This window comes from Tauraco erythrolophus, chromosome 6 (assembly GCF_009769465.1).
Source record: "Tauraco erythrolophus isolate bTauEry1 chromosome 6, bTauEry1.pri, whole genome shotgun sequence".
In the NCBI taxonomy this organism is placed as follows: Eukaryota; Metazoa; Chordata; class Aves; order Musophagiformes; family Musophagidae; genus Tauraco; species Tauraco erythrolophus.
The window spans coordinates 31,616,377-31,638,246 of NC_141470.1; the positions used below are offsets into that span (position 1 = coordinate 31,616,377).

General features: G+C 41.3%; 1 protein-coding gene across 1 annotated transcript in view; it reads right to left on the reverse strand.

Moving 5' to 3' along the window:
• Positions 1 to 2,883: 2,883 nt before the first annotated feature.
• CDAN1 (codanin 1) overlaps positions 2,884 to 21,870 on the reverse strand; it is a 32,942-nt gene continuing 13,955 nt past the window's right edge. Inside the window, exons 11-28 of the mRNA XM_086612791.1 lie at positions 19,786 to 19,994; positions 18,886 to 19,000; positions 17,937 to 18,080; positions 17,113 to 17,279; positions 16,424 to 16,505; positions 15,610 to 15,699; positions 14,382 to 14,436; positions 13,198 to 13,331; positions 12,388 to 12,491; positions 10,792 to 10,941; positions 10,274 to 10,337; positions 9,691 to 9,769; positions 8,549 to 8,706; positions 6,875 to 6,982; positions 6,415 to 6,478; positions 5,025 to 5,227; positions 4,311 to 4,418; positions 2,884 to 3,569 (exon numbers count right to left, since the gene is read on the reverse strand). Of these exons, the coding sequence (XP_086468917.1) occupies positions 3,444 to 3,569; positions 4,311 to 4,418; positions 5,025 to 5,227; positions 6,415 to 6,478; positions 6,875 to 6,982; positions 8,549 to 8,706; positions 9,691 to 9,769; positions 10,274 to 10,337; positions 10,792 to 10,941; positions 12,388 to 12,491; positions 13,198 to 13,331; positions 14,382 to 14,436; positions 15,610 to 15,699; positions 16,424 to 16,505; positions 17,113 to 17,279; positions 17,937 to 18,080; positions 18,886 to 19,000; positions 19,786 to 19,994 (2,160 nt within the window). The 3' untranslated portion in view covers positions 2,884 to 3,443. The remainder of the gene's footprint in view (positions 3,570 to 4,310; positions 4,419 to 5,024; positions 5,228 to 6,414; positions 6,479 to 6,874; positions 6,983 to 8,548; positions 8,707 to 9,690; positions 9,770 to 10,273; positions 10,338 to 10,791; positions 10,942 to 12,387; positions 12,492 to 13,197; positions 13,332 to 14,381; positions 14,437 to 15,609; positions 15,700 to 16,423; positions 16,506 to 17,112; positions 17,280 to 17,936; positions 18,081 to 18,885; positions 19,001 to 19,785; positions 19,995 to 21,870) is intronic.

Below are 21,870 nucleotides of genomic sequence, written 5' to 3' on the forward strand. Positions count from 1 at the left end.
TAAGTTTTATTTTTATTGTTATTGGATTAATGTAACTTTTTTTTTAATACAACCTTCAATTGATACTAAAAAGCCTATTTATATGAACGTTTTATTTTGCAAATATAACATTTTATGGTACCTGTTAATGTACGGAATTGGTTTGTTTGGAGGGAAGAAATAAAAACCCAGCAGATATCTGATTTGTTAATCTACAACAGGCAAAACCAACTTCCTCTAAGTTACTGCTGAGCAGTAGATGATCAAACAAATTGTATTGTACCACCTACTGTTGCATCTCTGCTCTTAATCAAGATTGCTATTTTCATATCCACAATAAATGGTATTTTCTACACAAGAAAACATGCCCCATGTTGTTTTGCTCCAGCTAAGATCATAGAATGGTTAGGGGTGGAAGGGACCTTAAAGATCATCTAGTTCCAATCCCCCTGCCATGGACAGGGACACTTTCCACTAGACCAGGTTGCTCAAAGCCTCATCCAACCTGGCCTTGAACACTGCCAGGGATGGGGCATCCACAACTTTTCTGAGCAACCTGTTCCAGTGCCTCATCACCCTTGCAGTGAAGAATTTCTTCCTTATATCTACTCAAAATCTACCCTCATATTCACCTATGGAACTATGCTGGATGGAAAAATAATGTAAAGGCTATCTTATGATAAAAGATGTAGGTCTCCTACTCACCTGCTGAGGAATGCGCATGGAATATGAACTTGTGGCACAAGAGCCAAGAAGTCAGTCACTGCTTAAATTTGGTTTCTGTGATGGCGTGCCTTGTCTAAGCAAAGGAGTTTTGTTTTGTTTTGCTTTGAAATGAAGTACTGGCTGATTCCTTAATCCAGTTACACAACTCCTCTGACCTGCACATCCAGAAGGAAGTTAGTATACTGCCATTTTTCCTCATTTTCTTTTGTGAATTGTGAGCTTGCAGGAGAGACTGACAGAAGGAAGGTTGCACACTCTGTCCCTGCTTGCTGTGAGCTCTTTTCTCCCTGCTGCTCTCCTCCTTGCAGCCTGGCTTGCACCACAGCTAAGCAGCGCAAAGGACCCAGGTACACCGTGTGAAGTACTCACACGGAGAGAAGCCTGCCAGCCCAGTGGGATGGCAGAGAGTCATGCATCCTCATAAGAACGGTTCCACTGCTGAGTGTCCCTAGGCAGAAACCAGCATGCTATACAATTGCTCCTAAGGTTTAGTCACAAAGTAAGTCGGGTGTTTTACAGAGCAACCAAGGCTGAGTACCATGGGATGCCCAGAAACTAGAGTAACTGCATTAAGACATAAGAACACGGAAACAGAAGTGTTTCTTACCTGCTGGTTCCCAGTGAAGAACTGACTGTCTTCTGCCCAACAGGGCACAACTATGCTCTCTGGAAGTAGTAAACTGCTCCTGGGGCTTGGTCACGTTTTAAATAAAAGTTTCCAAGCATATAGTATTACAGAAGGATAATTCAGGTATGTTGATTTCATGAAAACAGCTGTGGTCATGGTATCTATGCAAACAGTTTTAGAATACCCAAATAAAGTCAGTTCCAGAGCCAAGAACATCTTTTTAACCATTATGGATTCCAGCTTCTTCCCCCTTTCCACCACCCTCACACACCTCCTTATATAACAAAATAAATTTATATTTCAGTATAAGCAAAGCAGCAGCAGGCCAGCCAGGAGCGATTACTGTACTTTCTTGGCCCCATGCTTTGTGGCGAGGCATCTTTTTGTACTTCACCCCAGTACAAAGAGGTTATATCTCAACAGCTCAAACACAAAACAGGACCTTTCATCATATTTATTATGACAAACAGCTTCAAATAAAATCTGTAGCAAAACATTACATAATACTCAGCCTCAGGGAGCAGGTATGGTAAGATACAGTGTACTTGCTATTTCAATTTGTATTACCACGCCCTTGCTGCATACATAGCATGCTGCCTTCTAGGGACCCTCTGCTTGAGGGACATCAGAAAACCCCTAAAATAAGGCACACAGATGCGACCTGTCAAATCTTTCAAGGCAGTGCTTTGCTTTCAATGCAACCACGTCAAGAAAAACCTCAGTACAGTTCAGACACTGATGTTCCTTTATGGTTTCTCTCTCCATAGCAGATATATTTTAACAGAAGCCACAGTTCTACCTAATTAAGTCTGGTTTTGGTTTTTCTTAAATCACTGACTCCAAGATGTTACCGTTTATCGCCTTATACATTGAAGAGGTAAGTTAATTAGCAAGCTCAGAAGCCCCAGGCTTCACTTTCTACAGATGTTGTTCTTACATAACACAGCATTTGCTTCCTTAAAAAAAAAACCTGCACTAGTAGGACACTCTTAGACAAAAGGAAACAATATCCTCACTGCTGGGGCGGGGGGAGGGGGGGCGAGGGCGGAAATCCCATGAGACAGCTAATGAGCACCTAATCATATTCAGCTAGCCACCAGCAGTTCCTACCACAAACCCCAGTTTAAGGAAATACTTGGTGGGGTGAACAGGAGGTCACACCCATGGCGATGATCTGTCCGCAAGGGCAGAAAACACCTACTGTCCTCCATGAAAATGACTCCTTCCAAAACCAGCTCTCCAGGGGATGTCACAGTGCTTTTTCACTACTGTTTTGTCTGCTCTTCTGGGCTGTAGTTTCCTTGCTGCAGCACTTCCTGTCTGATAAAACCCAAACTCAAGACAAGAAGGATTATTTTAAAAGTGAATAGCAGCCAGATACCATTTATGTTCACATACTATAAAAGTGTCTTAAAAATACTCTCTTCGGTAAAAAATATAAACGGTATTTTCTCCCTTATTTCTATTAAAAACCCCAGGAAATTACAAGTTCTGTTTCCAACAAGAGATGGAAAGACACTTAAGCATCTACATCCTTTAAGAATAATGCCATCAATGTTCTGGTGTATATATTTAATATTGTTAACTTTTAAAATGAGTCTTAAAAAAACTAAAATCAAACCTTCAAAATTGAGCTTACAATGAAAAATAAATATAGTCTTATCTTCACCTTTTCCCTCCCCTGACAGTACAGTCTTCATTAAAAGACAGCATAAGAAGTCACATTAAGTTAAGAGAAGAGACAGCCACCAGGAAATCATCTCTCTGATCACGAAGTAACTTGTCCTCTTGAATTGATTCCTGGGTTTGGTCACAGCCTGTTGCTGCACAAATACAAAAAGTGCCTATGAGTCTGAAAAACAGCTATTCTGAGCCACGATCAAGGTGCTTAAAGGACTTTCGACTTGGAGATCTGTTTGCAGATGTAAATCCTTCAGCATCATCACTACGGCAAAATGTCCGTGAACAGAAAGACCAGTGCAGGTTTTGCACCAAGTGACCTCTTATCTGCAGTACGCTCCCAGCAAAGAGCTCATAATGCATTCAGAAACACTAGAAGTTCCATTTGCATCTTCATTACTAATTTTTGTCCACAGAGAATCCACCTCTACTAACTTTGTGCTGTCACAGTACCTAGAGATTGTCTGGTCAGCTCACAAGGGTTAGTCTTGGGCTCTTCTATATGATATTCTGATATAAATACTCTGGACAGCATTTCCAGTTCTTTTAAGAAATCCTGTAACAAACAGATACAAACCAGAGAACCCTTATTAAAAAATGTCAACAAAAAGGCCTACTTAATTTTTCTAGTAAAGAACTTTACAAGGTTAAACATGCTGATGCTTTTCCAGTGCAGAAACCTAGACAAGCTACAAAATTGATGGCAAAGATGAATGCCTGTAGGTCTACATGTTCAGTCTCCACTCTAACCCCCACGCCCTTCTCAGAAAAGATCACTGCCACAGTTTAAATGGTTAAACATCTCCAATATGCAAGCACTCATCAGCCTTTAAATACTGTCCATTTTTAGCAAGGGAGTTGGATGGTTTCCTGCATTTAGGCTCTGGCTAGAATAGTCTGACTCCTCTCACGCTCTGGTGGCAGGAGGCAAAGGGGTTTGAATGCAAGTCTGGTCAGTTAAGACCGTTCCCAACATGTCATTCACAGCTGGAGTACGGCAAACACATTCAGGCTAGAACTGAGAGCTTGTAACTGAGCCAGCTGGTCTCCAAACCGGTGTACAATTTCCTCAGAAATCCCTCCACTGCATAGGCAATGCAGGGATTCACACAAGTACAGATTTCAGCCAAACACTAGTAATAGCAACAACCTTTCTGGAAGCCAGTCCTACTGCTGCATTAAGCAAAAACTATAGATAGGGAAGGTTCATCAACATGAAACAGAACTACAAGGATTGGCTGTTCATGTAGCTTTACCTTTTATTTCACTTCTTGTTCACACACATCTAATTACTTACTGATGGCCAAGGGACCTCTTCGAGGCTACGCAAGCAACTCTCTATTTCACTAGTTTTCATTAGTTCATTTTCTGTAAGACCATGAAGCACGAAAAGGAACAACTCCCACTGCAGAAGAGAAAACAATATCAACAACTCAAAAAGAAATGGATTTTGTGTTCATTTCTTTATCTCTATACACAATTCATGTTTTTCTTCTTGGATCAGAACGTGGAAAAAAGGAGTGAAAGGAGAAAATACATTATTTACCTGGGTGTGGCAATGAAGGACACCAAAGAGCAACGTCCAAAATGAGTGAACAAAATTCCTTTAGTTCATACATTGTATTCTACCATAAAGTCTCAAAATTTCTAATTCTCAGTTTCCAAACACACCAAGTATTTAACTCCTGTGCATTCAAGAACAGCTTGAAAAATTCTTTTCTTACCTTCTGAAATAAGCTGGTTTTAGCCTGCAACTGAGTAGGACGATTTTCAGCTTTATAGTTGGGGATCTTGTAAGATAACACCAATACACATGCAAAAATGAAAGCTGATAAAAGACACATGAATGCAACCAATTACAAAATCATGTGTGTTCAGTCCTCAGTCTCCCAGGCCAAATGGGCTATTTTGCCATTTGCTCCTAAATTAAACTGTGCCTTCCTGATTCCTACATGAATATATCAGACCAGAGTGGAAAACTGGCAGCTCCTCAGATCACAACAAGCTTTACCTTTCGCTGCTTATCTTCTAAAAGGTAACCGATGTTCTTTTTGCTGAAGATCAGCTGCACAGGAACAGGTGTCCCAAAGTCCTCCTTCCAGACAGAAAGCAGCAGTTTTAGAAGGCCGTAGGTGGGACTATTCTTTACACGCAGCCTCTCGGAGCTCTTCTCTGGGGCCTTGATCCCAAGACTTAGAGGAACACGATCTGCAACTGTAAGAAAAGGAAGAAAGGTGAATTTCTATAGCTGCATTATTTTCCTTTTATAGTCATCATCTTGGTCCAACAGCACATTTTGCATAGCTTGTATCTAAACAATCACTGAAGTAAAAACACTTAGTGAGTGTAAACCAGTGAACCTAAGAGAACTGGAGTTTAGAAACACGCAACATTAGAAGCTTTGAAACTATACAAACAAGTATTACACAGGAAGAGATTTATACTACTCAGATCAAGACTACAATTTCGTTGGCACAGAGCCCCAAGAATTGAAAGATGACTCACTAAATAAAAGTCAGCCTGATGTTTAACAAAAGAGGACCTCAGTGTTACTCCAAAGGAGAATAGAGTAACTCAGTAAAACAACATTTAAATCTATAAATAGATTAAATAGTTGTTCGTAGTTTTGACTATAGGCAGTTGCATAACTTCATACAAGTGAAAGTAAAGCTGAACAGTTTTTAAGTGCAGCTAAACACACACAGAGGAAGATACCACATCTTTCCTGGCACAGTCTAATGGAATGGGGCAGATTTACATTGCTGCCCCCCAGAGTGAAATTTCACAATATTCAGATGTGAACTGCTTTCTGAAAGAATGAATATAAAACTTCTTAAGGTGGTTCTAAAAACAGGAAATTAGAAGGTTGTGCAGGCATAAAACCCGCATACAGCTCACCAGCTCCTGCTGAGAAAAACATTGTATTTAACACATTAGAGCAAGAGAAAAAGAACTGAAAATGCTCATAGAAATCACAATACACGAAAAACAAGTTACCTCCATACTCTGCAAAAAAAGGCCATAAAAATATAATTCAAGGGAACAGGCTCTTACTTTTAGGGGAAAAAACCCACCACCTCAGCTGCAACTTTTCAGAGGCAGAAATACTGGAAAACATATCACATATTTAAATGAAGGTATCAATAAATAAAAACAATGGAGATGTGAATAAGAACGCCTGATCTGAAGGATGGGTAGTCACAGTAAAATGCTGTTTTACAGAAGGTAGAAAGGAATAAGAGCGAGCATCCAAATCGACATTAAAAAAATCTGCCAATTCAATGACACCAAAGAGAATCAAACATCCATGAGCTCTAAATACTAAACTCTCTGACTCTAAGGATTTAAGAGAAGTGTAATAACAGATTTCAGTCTTAAATAGTTTATCACGACTGACTTACCCAGCAAAGAAGCCAACTCAACCGTGCACTTTGCCAGCTGCTGTTCTGATGTGGGACACATGAACTGGAAAACACAAAAAGTTATGTCTTTCTCCCCATACTGCAGACTGGACAAAACAGGGCTTCACAAGGAATAAAAATATCAGAGAAGCACAAGTAATTTACAGCAAGAAGCACAGAGCTGTAATCAGAAAACCATTAAGGACTGAAAGACAAGAAAAAATCATATATGAAAAGCAGCTAAAAGCACAAAGCTTTTAGCACAAAGGCTAAATTTAAGTAACAAGCAGATCTACACAGTACAAAAAAAACCCAACAGTGTAACTTTGTCACATTTGAGCTCAGACAAAAAACATTTGACTGAATTCAACTGTGAGGCAAGGCAAGCTAACAAGTTTACAGGTATGAAGACAGCTCAAAGATGTCCAAGAGGTTTTTGTTGCATTTTTACTTCTTCTACCTTTCTGCATCGAAGAGTCTGACTCAATCTTCCCAGCAAGCACTCCAACCAGACACAGTCAATCGCTTCACCCTCATCCCGTGGGCCCACAGCAACGCAGAGCACATCCTTGATGAAAAAGACAGCAGTAATTCACCTATTAGTATCCTGCACTTCCACAAGCAGATCTTTGGACCTATGACAGAGCAGTTCACAGATAGTCCTAAGGTCCTCATAAAAAAAAAAAAAGAAAAAAAAAAATTAAGCTAGTATCCTCCTCATTTCGTAAGACACATTAAAGCTGAATTTTTTACAACCTTACCTAGGTCTGATTTTCTACCATAGATTTCACTAATGTTATGAAGCCAAAGTCAATGAGGGCGACCAGTTCATCCTTCTTAAAAGTAACTAGCTCTGAAAGCTCTAAATAAATCTGACAGCACAGCAAGTTAAGTTCAGGATACAAGTGCTACAGAAATCCAGAGTCCTCTTATATTGTCAAGGTAGCTTCAGCATCAATATAAGCTGAGTACGAAGAACACTAATAGGGTTATGGCACGAAAACTGGTTTAGCAAATTCTACTAAATGGTAGCACTTTCCATCACCAGCGATTTACCACCCAATATCAGAAACCCAGGATGGAAACCAAAAGAATAAAAAATATTTTAAAAGCTGTATCTCAAGATGCCATACAAAAATATCTTCAAAAAGCAACAGTTTACAGAAAAAGCCCTTGGTTTTCTCACATACCTTACCTTCCTCTTTTTATTTTATCTCACGCAAGAAAGCGTTAAGAGATGTGTACTCGTTCTTATACAATTGCTGGGAATGCGATGACAGCAAGATCCAGTATTATTGCTCAAACAGACAAGAAGCAGCAAAGAAAATAGGCAGAATACGTAACAGTAAAAAACTGCCGTTTTTAGAATTCTTTTCCTCATGGAATTCCTTCTTTTACTCACACAGGTTATATAATTGCATGAGTTTTACAAGAACAGTGACCTTTTAAAAGCCTGCGAGAAAAGACCAAAACGCCATTTGAACCAGCTTGAATAGAAAATTGCTTGGATCTAAGGCTGAAATTAAGTCCATACCATCACCTTCTTTTTAAGACATTCTGATTCTCCCTAACTATAGCTGAATGATGATGCAGATGGGCAAAAATCTTTCAACAGATTTATCTGACACTTAATTCAATGTAGAATTCCTGGTGTACAAGATGGGAGAGTCTACCAAGTTCTACAGAACTGAAAGGACCAACAGGAAATACTCTAAATGGAGACCAGGAGACTCTCCATAAAAGAAACAGGTCTACAAAAAAGTAGCTATTTTGATACGCTGACTCTTCAGCATTCAGTTGTACACAACGCTCACCACACTAGGGTTTCTATGCTACTCGTATCAAAGGTCACTGCCACGCTACCATAAATCTTGTATTTGAGATAGTACTCCTGACAGGGAACTCTGATCTACACGCAAATAGAGAGCAGGGGAGATAAAAAAAACATGAGACCTCTCCATCATGCTTCTTAAACACTCCTCACAGTCAGTTCCTTAGAAGCAGAACATCCCTTTTCTTAAAAAAGAAAAAAACCCCCACAAAAAAAAACACCAACAAAACCCCCCCAAAACAACACACCAAGGCGAAAAATAAAAAGGGAGTTAGGGTAAGCCAGGAAATTAACACTATATACCTTAATCTCATTGATGATTTGGGAGGGAAACGGAGCACAGTGCTGACAGCCTGGAGGGCAGTCCCTTCTCAACTCCAGAGCATCCTCGCCAGGCAAGGGAAGTCCGGGGACTTTCAGCATTCTGTTGAAGGTTGCCTTCACTTCTCTTTTGATGAGCGCTACGAAGAACAGGGAACAAATCCTGTTTACTTCAGCTTTTCTCTCCAGCAAGGCACGTAACTGTTTCCAAACACTACCCTTATTAGCCTATCATTCCAAGGGCCATGGTGAACGAGGACAGTTTACACTTTCAAACCCTTCACACTTTGAGTTCCTGCTATATTTAATGGGCAGAGGCACAGGTACAGAGAGCGCGTTAACCCACAAATCTAAAAGGCAGCCACCCATTATCACCAGATACCACTGGCAACTCATTTTCCCTCAAAACATTTCAGCAGGTTTAATGAACACAGTAGCTAAGCCAGGAACCAATGCCAAAGTAGAAAGCTGAATTGACACGATCATACCCGTTCAACCACTGTGCCCATGAAAGTCATATGTTTCCTACCAAAATAAGTTTTGATCAGCACCCAAAACACTAAACTCCTGCTGCTGCAAATGGTGCTGGATATTCCTCCCCAGATTCTTGGCACAATCTCCTGAAACAATGGGTTTTCAGGGATTCTGAAAAGTTGCCAGGGCACTATTACAGAGTAAAAGGACTACAGTTGCCTTCCACTTGCTGAAAGAGGTGTTTGTTTTACAGAAGATTTCAGAAGCACTCTGTACGTGTGGACCATAAAGTGGCTTGAGAGAGCAACTGTCTGTGTCATATGTTTTAGGTGCTATGACAACTTCAGCCTAGATGATGTTTTCAGAAGCAGCTTTCCAGAGAATTCATTCTCACCATCCTATGAGCCTCTGTAACTAAAAATCACTTACATAGGCCAAGCCTGAAAAATCCCTGAAGAAGGTTCTTGGAGCTAGAAATCAATCCTCTTATTCCTAAACAAGGAGGGACAGAGCAACTGCATGCGTCCCACTAAAAGAAAAATGAGTAGGACCAAGTACTTTATAACTCTGGAATAAATTCTACCCCTTGATCTCAGAAAAAGAATAAAATACACAGGTTAGAAGCCCCAGTTCAGGGTAAGGAAACTCACCTGCAATGTTAGCAGAAAGCCAACCACAGGCTTTCTCAGTAGCCAATTCCACTGCAATGTCTTCTGCACTACTTAAAACCTTTACAGGGAGGACAACAAGCGAGAGGAGATTTACTACCAGCCACAGCAATATAGTCAGCAACAAGTCAGAAGGAAGTCTAGAGAGGAAAGGCTTAATTTTGGCATGCAACTTTTAAACAGAGCACCACTACCTCTGTGGGAACTGCTACTCTGAGCAACAGGACTGACCGTTTTGATTTCCCAAACTTCATCAACCCCATACAAACTCCATCAACTCTTGGGGAAGTTGATGCTAAACCAAAAGCATTAATTATCCTTGCAAGATGAATGCCGCTTATATACCATTCTAGTCTCAACAGTTAGCTATTGGCTGGGGTAACACTTTAGCCGCAATATCCAAGGCAGCCTGGCAGAGGTGACTCTCCTTAGCTGTAAGTCCTCACATAAGGGCATCAATAGGTTGTCCTAAGCTATTAAGGGATAAGTGAAGCAGCAATGGAAAAATGGTAATGGTCTAGACTTAAAGTCAAGGCCTTTAGTAAGTTTTACTGAAAACACATACTGCTGCAGATGTCTCTTCTGGCAATAACACCCTCACTGCCTCAGGACCCTTCTTTTTGCAAAATCTGCAAGAAAAGATAGAAAATGTGCCATAGGATTAGTCAAAATTCTTAGACAACACTCAGAGGTTCATTACTGTAGGAACTTTCACATACTCTCTTACAGTCAAAACCAGCTGGAAGACTGCAGTAACATAACTCAGATCAAAAGAACTGGATAAGGAAAAAGCAATTACAAGCCATCAAGCTGCAATACTGTTTTCAAAAGAGAGGAAATACAATAGCTGCAGTGGATGTCCATTTGGAGCTGGACGCAGGGGGACACACAGCACCTTTATTCCTTTCAACAAATACAGCATTAACTGGCTGAAGGTGCAGCAGACAGTCACCCTAAGAACAGCAGAGGTCAGGGTTTATAATTACCAGAACCTGAGCATGACAGGCCAAGTCGAATTAGGCTTATAGATTCTGGAATAGAAGAGACGGGAAGGCACAAGTTTAAGTAACTTTTCCTCCTTACTCTCTGCCTTTGACGAGTGCCTGGGCTCCTTCCTCATACAGATGAGCGCACACCTCTTCAAGCAGCTTGTCATGATTAGCATCCTCCTCCTTCACTTTATCCTGCAACATGACCTCAGCCCTTTGAACCAACTCTGCTACTAGTGTTGCCCTGTAAAAAAGCAAGAACAATTAGACAGACTAAAACCTGTGCAAACAGTGCATACTGACTGTAACCAGCTGTTTCCCTCCTAAATCAAGGATTACTTGGTTTAGGAGGATACCCATTCCTCTCAAGCACAAACGCAATAAACCACTGTGCTAAAAAAGAATTAATCACGTTGCGTTTAGTACTGTACCACCTCCTTGTTCTTTTTGTAAGGAAGAAAACAGCAATGAAGATATCGTAATAGTACTAAGACTCAAGAGTCAAAAGCCTTTAGGTTTTAATAGAGACATCTATGGTTTCTGGCAGCTATAGCCTTATACTGTCAATGGATAGTGGTCAGAAGCTCAAAGATGTCAACAGCAACTCACTACAACCAGCATTCCTTGTGGGCTGACACCGTTTAATGTCTTCAGCAAAAGTTGGACAACAGGACAGTACAAACTCTCAGCAAGCTCACGAGTGACATGCTGGAGGACAGGGCTGCCATTCAGAAAGACAGTGACAAGCTGGAGAAATGGGCCAACAATGAGGTGGTGACTGCGTACCTGTACAGGCTGGGTCTACTGGCTAGGGAGCAGCTCTGCAGAAGAGAATGTGTGGTTCCCAGCAGACAAGCTAAGTTAGCAGTGTCCAAAGGCAGCCAGCCTTATGCTGGGCTGACACTAGCAACAGTGCAGCCAGCAAGTCTAGGGAAGTTACCGCCCCCCTTGCCACTGCAAGGCTGCAGCTGGAGTACACTGCCCAGCTTTGGGGCCCCAGTACATGAAAGCCATTGACAATTCAAGTGACTGCAGGAGGGGAAAAAATAAAAATAAAAAAAATCACTAAGCTGGTATACTGGAGCACACAACCTACAAGGAGACTAGGGGAGCAGGTTTCACTTAGTTTGGAGAAGCAAAGGTGAAGGGGGAAGGAAGGGTTATAGAGAAGACAATAACACTGCCAGGAAGCGTGCTGCTAAAGGTTGACAGGCAACATGCACAAGGTGGAACAAGGGAAATTCTGACAGTATATAAGGAAACGGGAGTCCCCATCCTTAGATACTTTAACAACTGAACTGGAAAAGTTGCCAGGCAACCTGCCCTAACTTGAAAGCTGGCCCTGCTTTGAGCAGGAGTTTCGATAAGATGACCAGAGGTCCTTTCTGACCTGAGGTTTTCCTATCATTAGCAAGAATGTTCTGAAAGGGCTATAAAGTCTCAAAATGCTGTATTATGTTCACATTTCAAGTGTCTCAGAGTCATATAATCCTCCTCTTTGCATCCCTTCACAAATTTCCATCTATGATAGCAATCAGATGTTGCTGGACCCCACTGCCATAGCCTTATATAGCCTTGGCGTACTCTGAGGGAAGCTTTCTTTCCCCCATTCACACAATTTCAAAGGATCAACTCTTTGCCTTATTAGTGTAAAGGTGCTTCTCTTGAGTTACAGATCACCAGCACTTACTTGATGTGCTTAACACAGTTGGATCCCACCCTCTCTGCCACAAATTCAACTGTTCTCCGTAGGGAAGGAGGCTGGTTGTGGAAGAAGGCCTGTTCCAACTCTACCTGTTCAAGAGAAAAGCGCTACAATTGATTAGGACACCCCACCCAGACCCTCCTCTCTCAATGCAGGAATTGTCAGAACTACCATCTGGAATTGTGCTAAAAAGCAGGCAAACTTGCCTGCACTAGAACTTTCTCCTACTGTAGCATTCAGCACCCCTGGAAAATATTCGCTTCCTATTTCCTTCTAATCATTTAACCCAAAGCACATTATCAGGGTTTATGAAGCTACAAAAGCAAACGTCCAACAAAGAGAAGAATGGGAGAGTTCTGACTAGTAGTGAGTAACCACACAGGGTTTGTTTTTGGAAAGAAAGGATCCTCTCTTTTTTAATTACAAGCTGGTAATCCCGTAGGCTCCTACACATTTAGTTCTTTCAGTGGAAAGCATGGCTACAATCTAACCAAAACAGAGTATGAGAAGCATACCAATATTTTATGTCAAAGAAAAGCCAGAGGAACAGGCTAGTTGTTCCAACTGCAAGAATGTTTACTGAAGTTATCTGGATTTCAATACCCACATGGCATCCCAGCCACATGACTATAATGGAAGAATCAGGAGGAAGAATATCTGACTGTTAAACATAATATTCCCAGCTGCCCAGGCCCATTCTTTTCTTTCCCTGGCATTAGGATATCACTGTGTACCTTACCCTCACACAAGCTCTCTCCTGCCCTGCTTCTCCTTGTAACTCTCTGATTTCATTACCTGCAGTTTCCGCTGTGTGACAGAAGCCTTGGGTGCCAAGGACTCTGCAGCTGTGGGAGTGATTTTCCTCATAAAGCCACCATTTTTTGCTCCACTACCAGCCACAAAAGAGGCAAGTAGTTTCCGCAGCTCACCTGTACAGAAAAACATGCAAACGCAGTCACCATCCCCATAAGCAAGGGAATAAATCAAAACTCAAGAGAGATACTTTCACATTGCCAGTTCTGTTTCCAGAGCAGACCCTGTCGGCTTCTGTGAAAGCTGAAGTTTCAGAAAAGCAGAGGGGCATCCCACCCATTTAACTGGCAAGCAGGCCAGGCTCCAAAGATAAAAGAAGAGGCTTCCAAAAAGTTCTCTGGCACACAGGACTTGTTCAGAAGGATCAGGGAGGAGTCATTTCTATGCATTCCTTTTTAGCATGGCAAGCAGGAACTGTAAAGTCTACAAGGACAACAAGGTAAGCAGAGTTACACAAAATTCCAACAGGGTCAGGAGAAAAGACCAGGGGAAAAGCTTGAAGACATGTTCAACCCCTACAAGCTTTTGCGATGCAGGTTTAACATACAGTTTCCCTAGCAGCTAAGTCCCAAGACGCAGAGCACCATCCCACCGTCTGGGAATCTATTGTCTACAGAGAGGGATTTCTCAAATGGCAGTCAGATCCCAGGAAAAAAATACTTTAAACAACAATGCAATAAAGCACCGATCCCAGGAAAAAAATACCTCAAAAAACAATGTGATAAAGCACCAGAGCACAAAAGGATTCTTCCCCTCTGCCTGGCAGCAGAAATATGCTCAAGGATTGAGGCATTCCTCACAATACAAACACCTCTATCCCTAGGATGGAAAAGTTGTACATTTACTCCCTATCATATTTCCTTCAAGTTTGTGAAGAATGAGTTCCCCTTGTCTCTCTGTACTCAAGCTCTGTAGATCAACTATCCTGACTGTGCAGCTTCCCTCTCTCAGCTTCACCACAAATTATTAATAGCTGCACAAGCTTCTGCAATACAGATTTTTATCAAGGTTGACTCATACAAGACTGAGAGCTGATGTTGTGAGGAGGGGTAAGATGAACCAAGGACTCACAGTATCAAAAGATAAATAAAAATAAAATATATAAATAAAAATAAATATATACTTATCTATTTTATTTATATAGCAAATATATGTAAAATACTCACCAAGATACGGACAGCAGGTATAAAGTAACTGCTGATCCACCAAGGGTACAGAGTCCTGGTGAGAAGAAGAAGGAAATGCTGAAAGGACGCAGCAGGAAAGAAACAGGCACCAGCAAATCAGAAATCCTGTACGTGTGGTCACAGGCACGTTTCAGAACTGTCTTTCCATTAAAACAATAAAAGTAACTGGATTCCAAATCCACAGTAAAATTACAAACTTGGCAGCTCAAGTGTTCAGTCCAGCCCTGTAACACACAATGAGCTGCTCTACATTTAGCTAGTGTACCTCAACCTTTGCTTCTGATCACTGTCAAAGCCCAGCTGAAAGCTGATGGTTACAGAAGGGAACCAGGACTGTTGCCACAGCTGCTACTCATAAAAGAGAAACCTATCCATGGAAGAGAATAAATGAAGCACATCTGCTATGCATTACATCTCCACAGGTGTCTTCACCCAGACACAGTGAAACACTGCACTGCAGAGTAACGTCACCCTAGTACGACACAGCGCAGCCAGAGGCATGAGTAGCATGTACTGCACTCATTTGGAAAAAAAAAAGTCATTTTATCTCTTCATCTTATCCCTGCTACTGAAGAGACAGTGCAAAACAGAACTTCCTAATTAGAACAAGATACACGTATATCTTAGCATAACACACTGCTCATTTTCCAGGAATATTATGTATTCTCTTGCATGTCTGGGAGTTATCTGAAACATCACATATGCCATAACCTTACCTCCTTTTCTGCTTGCTCATACCATTTTCAGTTCAATTATCCTTTATCATGCAACTGGAAAACAGGTGACCTCAAAGACAGCAACCTTGCTCTTACAGTCCCATGTTACTATTTCTCTTGAGTTCACCATTACTATCACTTATTTCTGGGAAGAGTTACAGTTCTATCAGCTTGCCTTGTACTGCAATAATCAGTGAGAAAAACAATATCTGATCCTCCTGCATAACTTTGCACCTATTCTGCAAGCCATTGCAGCAGGTAAGGTGGCTTCTGCCTGACTAAAGCCCCAGATCTGTAACACACAGTTTACAATGCAGGATGCAATGCAATTGAGGCACTTGGACAAACTGAGGCATCACATCCATTGGCCTACATATGTTCAATGCAGTTGCACTGAAGCCAAGTTCCTGACAAAAATCTTAAACTCCTGAGGCCGTAGTAGGTCCACCCTCACCCACAGATTCAGAGGACATGCTGCTGCACTAACTCACCAAAGCCTGAACAGATGTCACAGTATTCATCATCAATCCCTCCTGCTTGACATCAGTGGTAAAAAATAACTCTTCAGGGACTGATGGAACCTGAAACAGAAACTCCAGTAGTTACAACCCAAACAGCAGTTAGTAAATTACACCATTTCTGATAAAGAGGACAGTAGAATCTCACCAACCTCCCACCCACAAAAAAACTAGTGCTAAGGATCCTCTCTGCCCTGAGGAGAACCTTTCCACAAAATTAAAGATTTACTTTGATCACCATAACATAAGCCACCTTCTTTACCTTCCCCATATAGCATCTCTCACCTTTCCAACAGGTTTCTGCTAAACAGTTACCTTGCTTTCAACCGAAAGCACAAACGGATTTTAAAAGTTCATCACACACCATTCCTTTTATCAGACAAAAAATTCCCCAGTAATTAAAGGCTGCCAGCTAGCACTCCACCATTATGACAAAAGCTTCCAGTTCTAACAGGAATCAGCTGTCAATTTGCTTAAAAGGATGCAGATTTATAAGCACAGAATATGTTTCAGCAGCAATTAGAATTCCTATTGGAAAAAAAAAAGTTGCTTCATACAATTCCACTAAAGGAAAATTATTTTCTACTAGAATACAGAGAATTCTTTAAACCCCACACTAGTGTAAAAAAAAAAAAACACACACAAACAAACAAAAAAATCGAAAAAACAACAGAACAACAAACTACTCTTTTGTAGTGTTTTAACTAATTTCAACACTATTTTCTATTGAGTTCTGTGCCCTGCTTTTTTTTCCAGGGAAAAGCTGTGTGCACACGGGAGACTCTACCTGAAAAAGCCAACCCAGAACTGCAAGGATCAGCAGCTTGTTCAGGAAACTTATCTCCTTATCTTCAGAAAGGACCATTAACCTGCCATGCAGCAAAAGTAGCAAGAGAGTGTTAGATTTCAGTAGCTCAATTTTCATTACGGAAAAAAAATCCCAAACCACTCATTTTCTAATTATACTATTTGTCACCACGTACATATTCTCTACTTGTCTGCCTAAAGAGTGGAGCGTAAGCTCTAACTTTTTGTATGTATGCATCTGAATAACATGCTGGTTTAAGTTTACACTGGAAAAGCCAGTGTTAAGTAACTCTAGAATGTGCTTTAAATTTTCCTTATATATATAAGAAAGAAAACTAGAGCATTATTTAGGCATGGGATATCTTGTAGGTTTAAGGTTCAAATTCAAGGTTTAAAATTCACAGATGCAGATCTAGAATGAGTGAGCGGAGATTTAAGGAATTTTGTTACTTAATGAAAAACCCATATATTTAAATCAAATATTAATCTCAAAGTTTAGGATGTGCTCCCTTTGCATGCTAGCCCTAGTTTGAGATTCATAAAGTACATTTTTTTTTTGTGCAAATCATGAGCACTTCTTATATAAGGCTGAATTCTCAAACACCAGGCACTGAGCAAGCAAACCTTCACAGAAAAGTTCTTAATAAATATTCTTTTCCAGGCTCTTACCTGTATACTTGCAGCAGGAGACAAAACACTTTCCTGTAGTAATCAAGGAAAGGAGCAATATGATCCACTAGGGAAAGGTACTCCACAATCCAAGGAATAGTTAAGATAGAACGTTGATCCCGAATAGATTGTCTCAGAAGCTTCAATACATCCAGCGCAGGTAGGGTCTTAATGGACAACAGAATTTAAAGCAGCAGCTTTAAGTTACCTTTTGACACTTAAAGAAAAAAAATTATCTATATCATGACCTTTCTTTCTAGGATTTTATCCTCTGTACAAATAAGAAGTGAGCTTCTGGCTAATGAAAACATTCCTTTGCACACAAGCAGAGGTAAAAACCACATTATGACAGCAACCAGAGGTCTCACTGGGACTTTCAAAAGTGAGGCTATAAGTCCAACTACGTACAAGTGCAGCCAAGGTCTAACTCCCATCTCTTTGCATTCAGTATGACACACTGCTAAGAGATGGGTGTGAAACTAACAAAAACATTCCTGGTAGTTGGATTTTACACAATAAATACAAATCTTCTCAGCCAGGTCAGAGTTCTGGTATGACAGGCTCAGATTAGCAGAAATAACAGAAGACTGAGTACCTCACCATCAGTGACTTGCTCCCTCTTTTCTAGCTTACACAAACTCTTCTTTCTTTTATTCCCCACCTCGGAATACGCAGCAAGGGCACAGAAGAGTATAACACCATCCCAGGAACCACTGGCTCACTTTGAAAGGGCATAGCTATTCATAATCCCCTTCTTGGATTAGAAAAACTGCCTGCCATGCAAAAGACTGTGTTAAATTTCTTAGGAGAGTTTGGTTTCTTACTTGGTTTCTTAACGCTACTGCAGAGTCTTGCAAGTCTCTAGTTGGCTGCTCCACAGTGCGATATGGCAAGAAAACAAGAAACCCCAGGAACTTGGCAAGGAGTCGTAGGCTTAACAGGACCACAGTGAAACGCTTCTTTTCATCCTGAAATGAAGAAAAGCAAACTGGGGCAACACTACCCTAAACTGGCAAAGCAACTACCTACACTAAACTTCCACTCCCTTCATGTAAAAGGGCCACATACCTTTACTAAAAGCAGTGATGAAGCTAAGTTTCCAAAATACATACTTATCAAGTATTTCAAATTGCATCTGTCTCCACTGCTTCACTTACAGTCAGAAGAAATTCATTCAAGAGCTTTCTAAAACAAGCAGCTGCTCAATCCCATCTTCATACTAACAACTGTGGAGTCAATGAGAGACCAGAGAGCTGATCTCATGTTGCCTCCTTTATACCATTACTGCTCTGCGAGACTTCATGAACCTTTGGCTGCTACTTTGCTGATAATAAACTGTGACATCTCTGATAGGTACAGATGAGTGAAGAAACATCTGAACAGGTATGACTACAAATTCATTCTAACCAAAATCTATGTGGAAAAGTAACAAGGAGCTATTGCAACTGAGTGCAACAACTGGACTACGCTATTTCACTGATCTAACACAGGGTACTAACAACCTAAAAAGAGGCTCTCACTTTTCAAACTATTGTGCATCAGCTCTTATGACACAGTTCCATGAAGCATCCTGAAGCATGCAAGTAAGGGGAAAGGGCCTCAGACATCCACAACCAAGTCGCAGAGTTATGACAAAACCCAGTGAAGAAGCTCTTGTCCTGCAAATGCAGCAATGGAAGCTCCAGGCAACTCACAATCAAGCCAGTAACTCTTTGGGTACAGGAACAGTTCGGGGAAACTCCTGCCACATGTGTCTGCAAAAAACAAGCTTACCTGTTCATCCATATCTGCTTCCCCATCACTGTGCTCATGCTCCACCAGAGTAAGGCCATCCAGTTCATGTATCTTCAGGCACAGACTATCCATCAGGTGCTGATTGAACTGGTAACTTCAGCAAAAGATGATGATGAGTCAGACTGGGCTGAAAACAGCAGTAAGACCTCAACTAACACATTGCAAAATTTCAAGCTTGTCTCATAAGTTGTATCAAGCATCAGCAGATGGCCAGTGTAACAGACTGACAGACAAGAAAGCAAGGGACAAGACTACTACTGGTTGATTCCCCTTTTTTCCACTCCCATTTTGTATTTTTTTCAAACAGATGCTATTTCACAAGTCCAAGCAAAATAATAATAATATGGATCTGTTGAAGCAGGAAGCTGTAAAGTAACTGAACTTAAGATTGAAATCTCCCATAGATCACAACTCCTCCATGCTGTGGATTGTGAAAAACTCATTAGACAAAATCATGAACCTGGCTTCATCCTCTAACTTTTTAGCTTCATGCACTACCACACAAGAAACATTTGGCCAGTCCAGTGCCCTTGCTAAGCAGCACTGCACGCCTTTGACACTGGGAAATGCTGATGGCCTGTGACATATATTATGGTTTTATAGAAGGAAAATTACTACCATATAGTCTAGCCTAATGTAGCACACATACAAACACGTTATGCTCCAGACAGAGCTCACTTAGCAACATGTCCACAGTGCATGCTGGCCTAGAACACTAAGTGCAGTATTATGCAGCTTAAAAACATTTCTGATATGCCCTGCCTAGGTTACATCATGCCCCAAGCTCTCCAAACAGCTCCCCACTGCAAGAGTGACATGCTGGTGTTCCCCACATGCTCACACACTGCACCAAGGAAACAGCAACCAAAGGCAACTAACCTGCCTGCACTGAGGATGAAATCCCTGAAGAACTGCTGGCATCCTGGGAATGAAGGGGGTGGACAAGGTCCTCTGATGCTCTGAGGAACAATAAATCTTTCCTGCAGCCTCTTCAGACGGCTCAGATTATCAGAACCCAGCATATTAAGGACATCCTGGTCTGGAGTGTCTCCCCAGCTTGCACCACCACCAATAGGACCTTTACACATCTTCAGGAGACAGAAAGAGTAGTGAGGGGAAAAAATTTACAATAAGGCATCATTTCACTTCATCTCTCACCCCACATATTCTCCCTTCCTTTCACAAAATCTTGTTTTAGGAGTAATCCAAGCATGGCGTTTTCAGGCAGCCCACATACAGGAGATGTCTCTTCCTCATGCCAAAACATGCTACCCACGTTGGCCCTTAACAGCCTAGAGATCTTGAGCCATGGAATTCCAATCCTATACATCTAACTCAGGAACATCTAGCAGACTACATATGGATGTGCAGAGAAAATACCTATCTCTCGCACAGTCTTTGTGAATCACTCAGTAGGATCTTTAGCCTAGTCTTCGAGGACCGTGACACCGCACTATGCATTCCCAGACAAGGTTTTCCTGGAGTTTCCAGAGAGTTAGAAGTTAAAAAATGCATGCCTCCCTCCCCCAAACACACAGATACTACTCAAAACTCGAAGAATCACAGAACTGCAGAACTGTTTAGGTTGAAAGGGACCTCTCGGATCATCTAATCCAACTCTCTTGCTCAATTAGGGTCAGCTACAGCAGGTTGCCCGGGACCATGTCTGGTTGGGTTTTGAATGTCTCCACGGACTGGAACTTCGCAACCTCTCTCGGCAACCTGTATCAGTGTTTGACCACTCTCACAGTAAAGAAGTGTCTTCCTGTGTTCAGATGGAATTTCCTTTTTCTCATTTGTGTCCATTGCCTCATGCCCTGTCAGTGAACACTACTGAGAAGAATCTGGCTCCCTCTTCTTCATTCCCTCCCATCAATTACTTGTGCACAGTGCTAAGATAACCTGGCACCTTCTCTTTTCCAGGCTGAACAGTCCCAGCTCTCTCAGCTTCTCCTCATATGAAAAACGCTCCGGTTCCTTAATCATTTATGTGCCCCTGTGCTGGACTTGCTCTAGTGAGTCTGTATCTTTCTTGTACTGGTGAGCCCAAAACTGGACACAGTAGTACCCCAGATGTAACCTAACCAATGCTGAGCCAAGGGAAAAGATGACTGCATCCTCCTACATCTAAGTCAGGATGGTTTTAATGAGTGAGATCATAAAAAAAAAAAGCAACATTTAACTATGTATATCAAGTAAACAACTACTAGGTCCATTTATTCTAAACTGAGTATCCTCCCCTCCCAAAAGAACATCTTGTTACACTTCCCAACCTTTAAATTATCAGGCCTTGACACAAATTCTCAGTCTAGGTTCTTTTCTGCATCACTATCACAATTTCAGACACGATTTCATAAATCACTTTCTGGTCAGACACATTGGATTAACTGAAGACTCCTAGTTATCAGTTTAAAACTTTGGTTACCCTTGTGAAATCCTGCAGTCTTCATTAAGAAAGCACAGATATAAAGGAGAAATACAGTACCTAGGACTAATTAAATCCTGTTGATCCAACAAAGTCCACCTCACCTTTTTCCTCACAATCTCCCTGAACACACACATCAGACAGGACATTGATGCAAATTCAGACTGAACACTAGAGGAATTTTCAACATTCCAGCAGCTTGCAACTTCCTGGCAATGTGTGTGCGCTAATACTCAAGGCAGGCGGAAGGTTGTGTCTGTTTTGCTATCCAAAAGGAACCTACCAATAAGCCAGCCTTTTATAGAGAATACTGTGAATATCTATGCTCCAATCAGAAGCATCTTTTCTTTCTTCATTCCTTCAGTTACAGTGAAGTCAGACAATGCTTGAAACTGGCCAGAAACTGGCCACAAAAACCCTGTAAATCACCTCAGCAATACTATCTCAAAAAGAGACAGTTGCACTGTTACACAGAAGAACCAGCAACTCCTTGCAGGTAGTACACTCATGTTGCTAACGAACGTAACTGAGAACCTCTG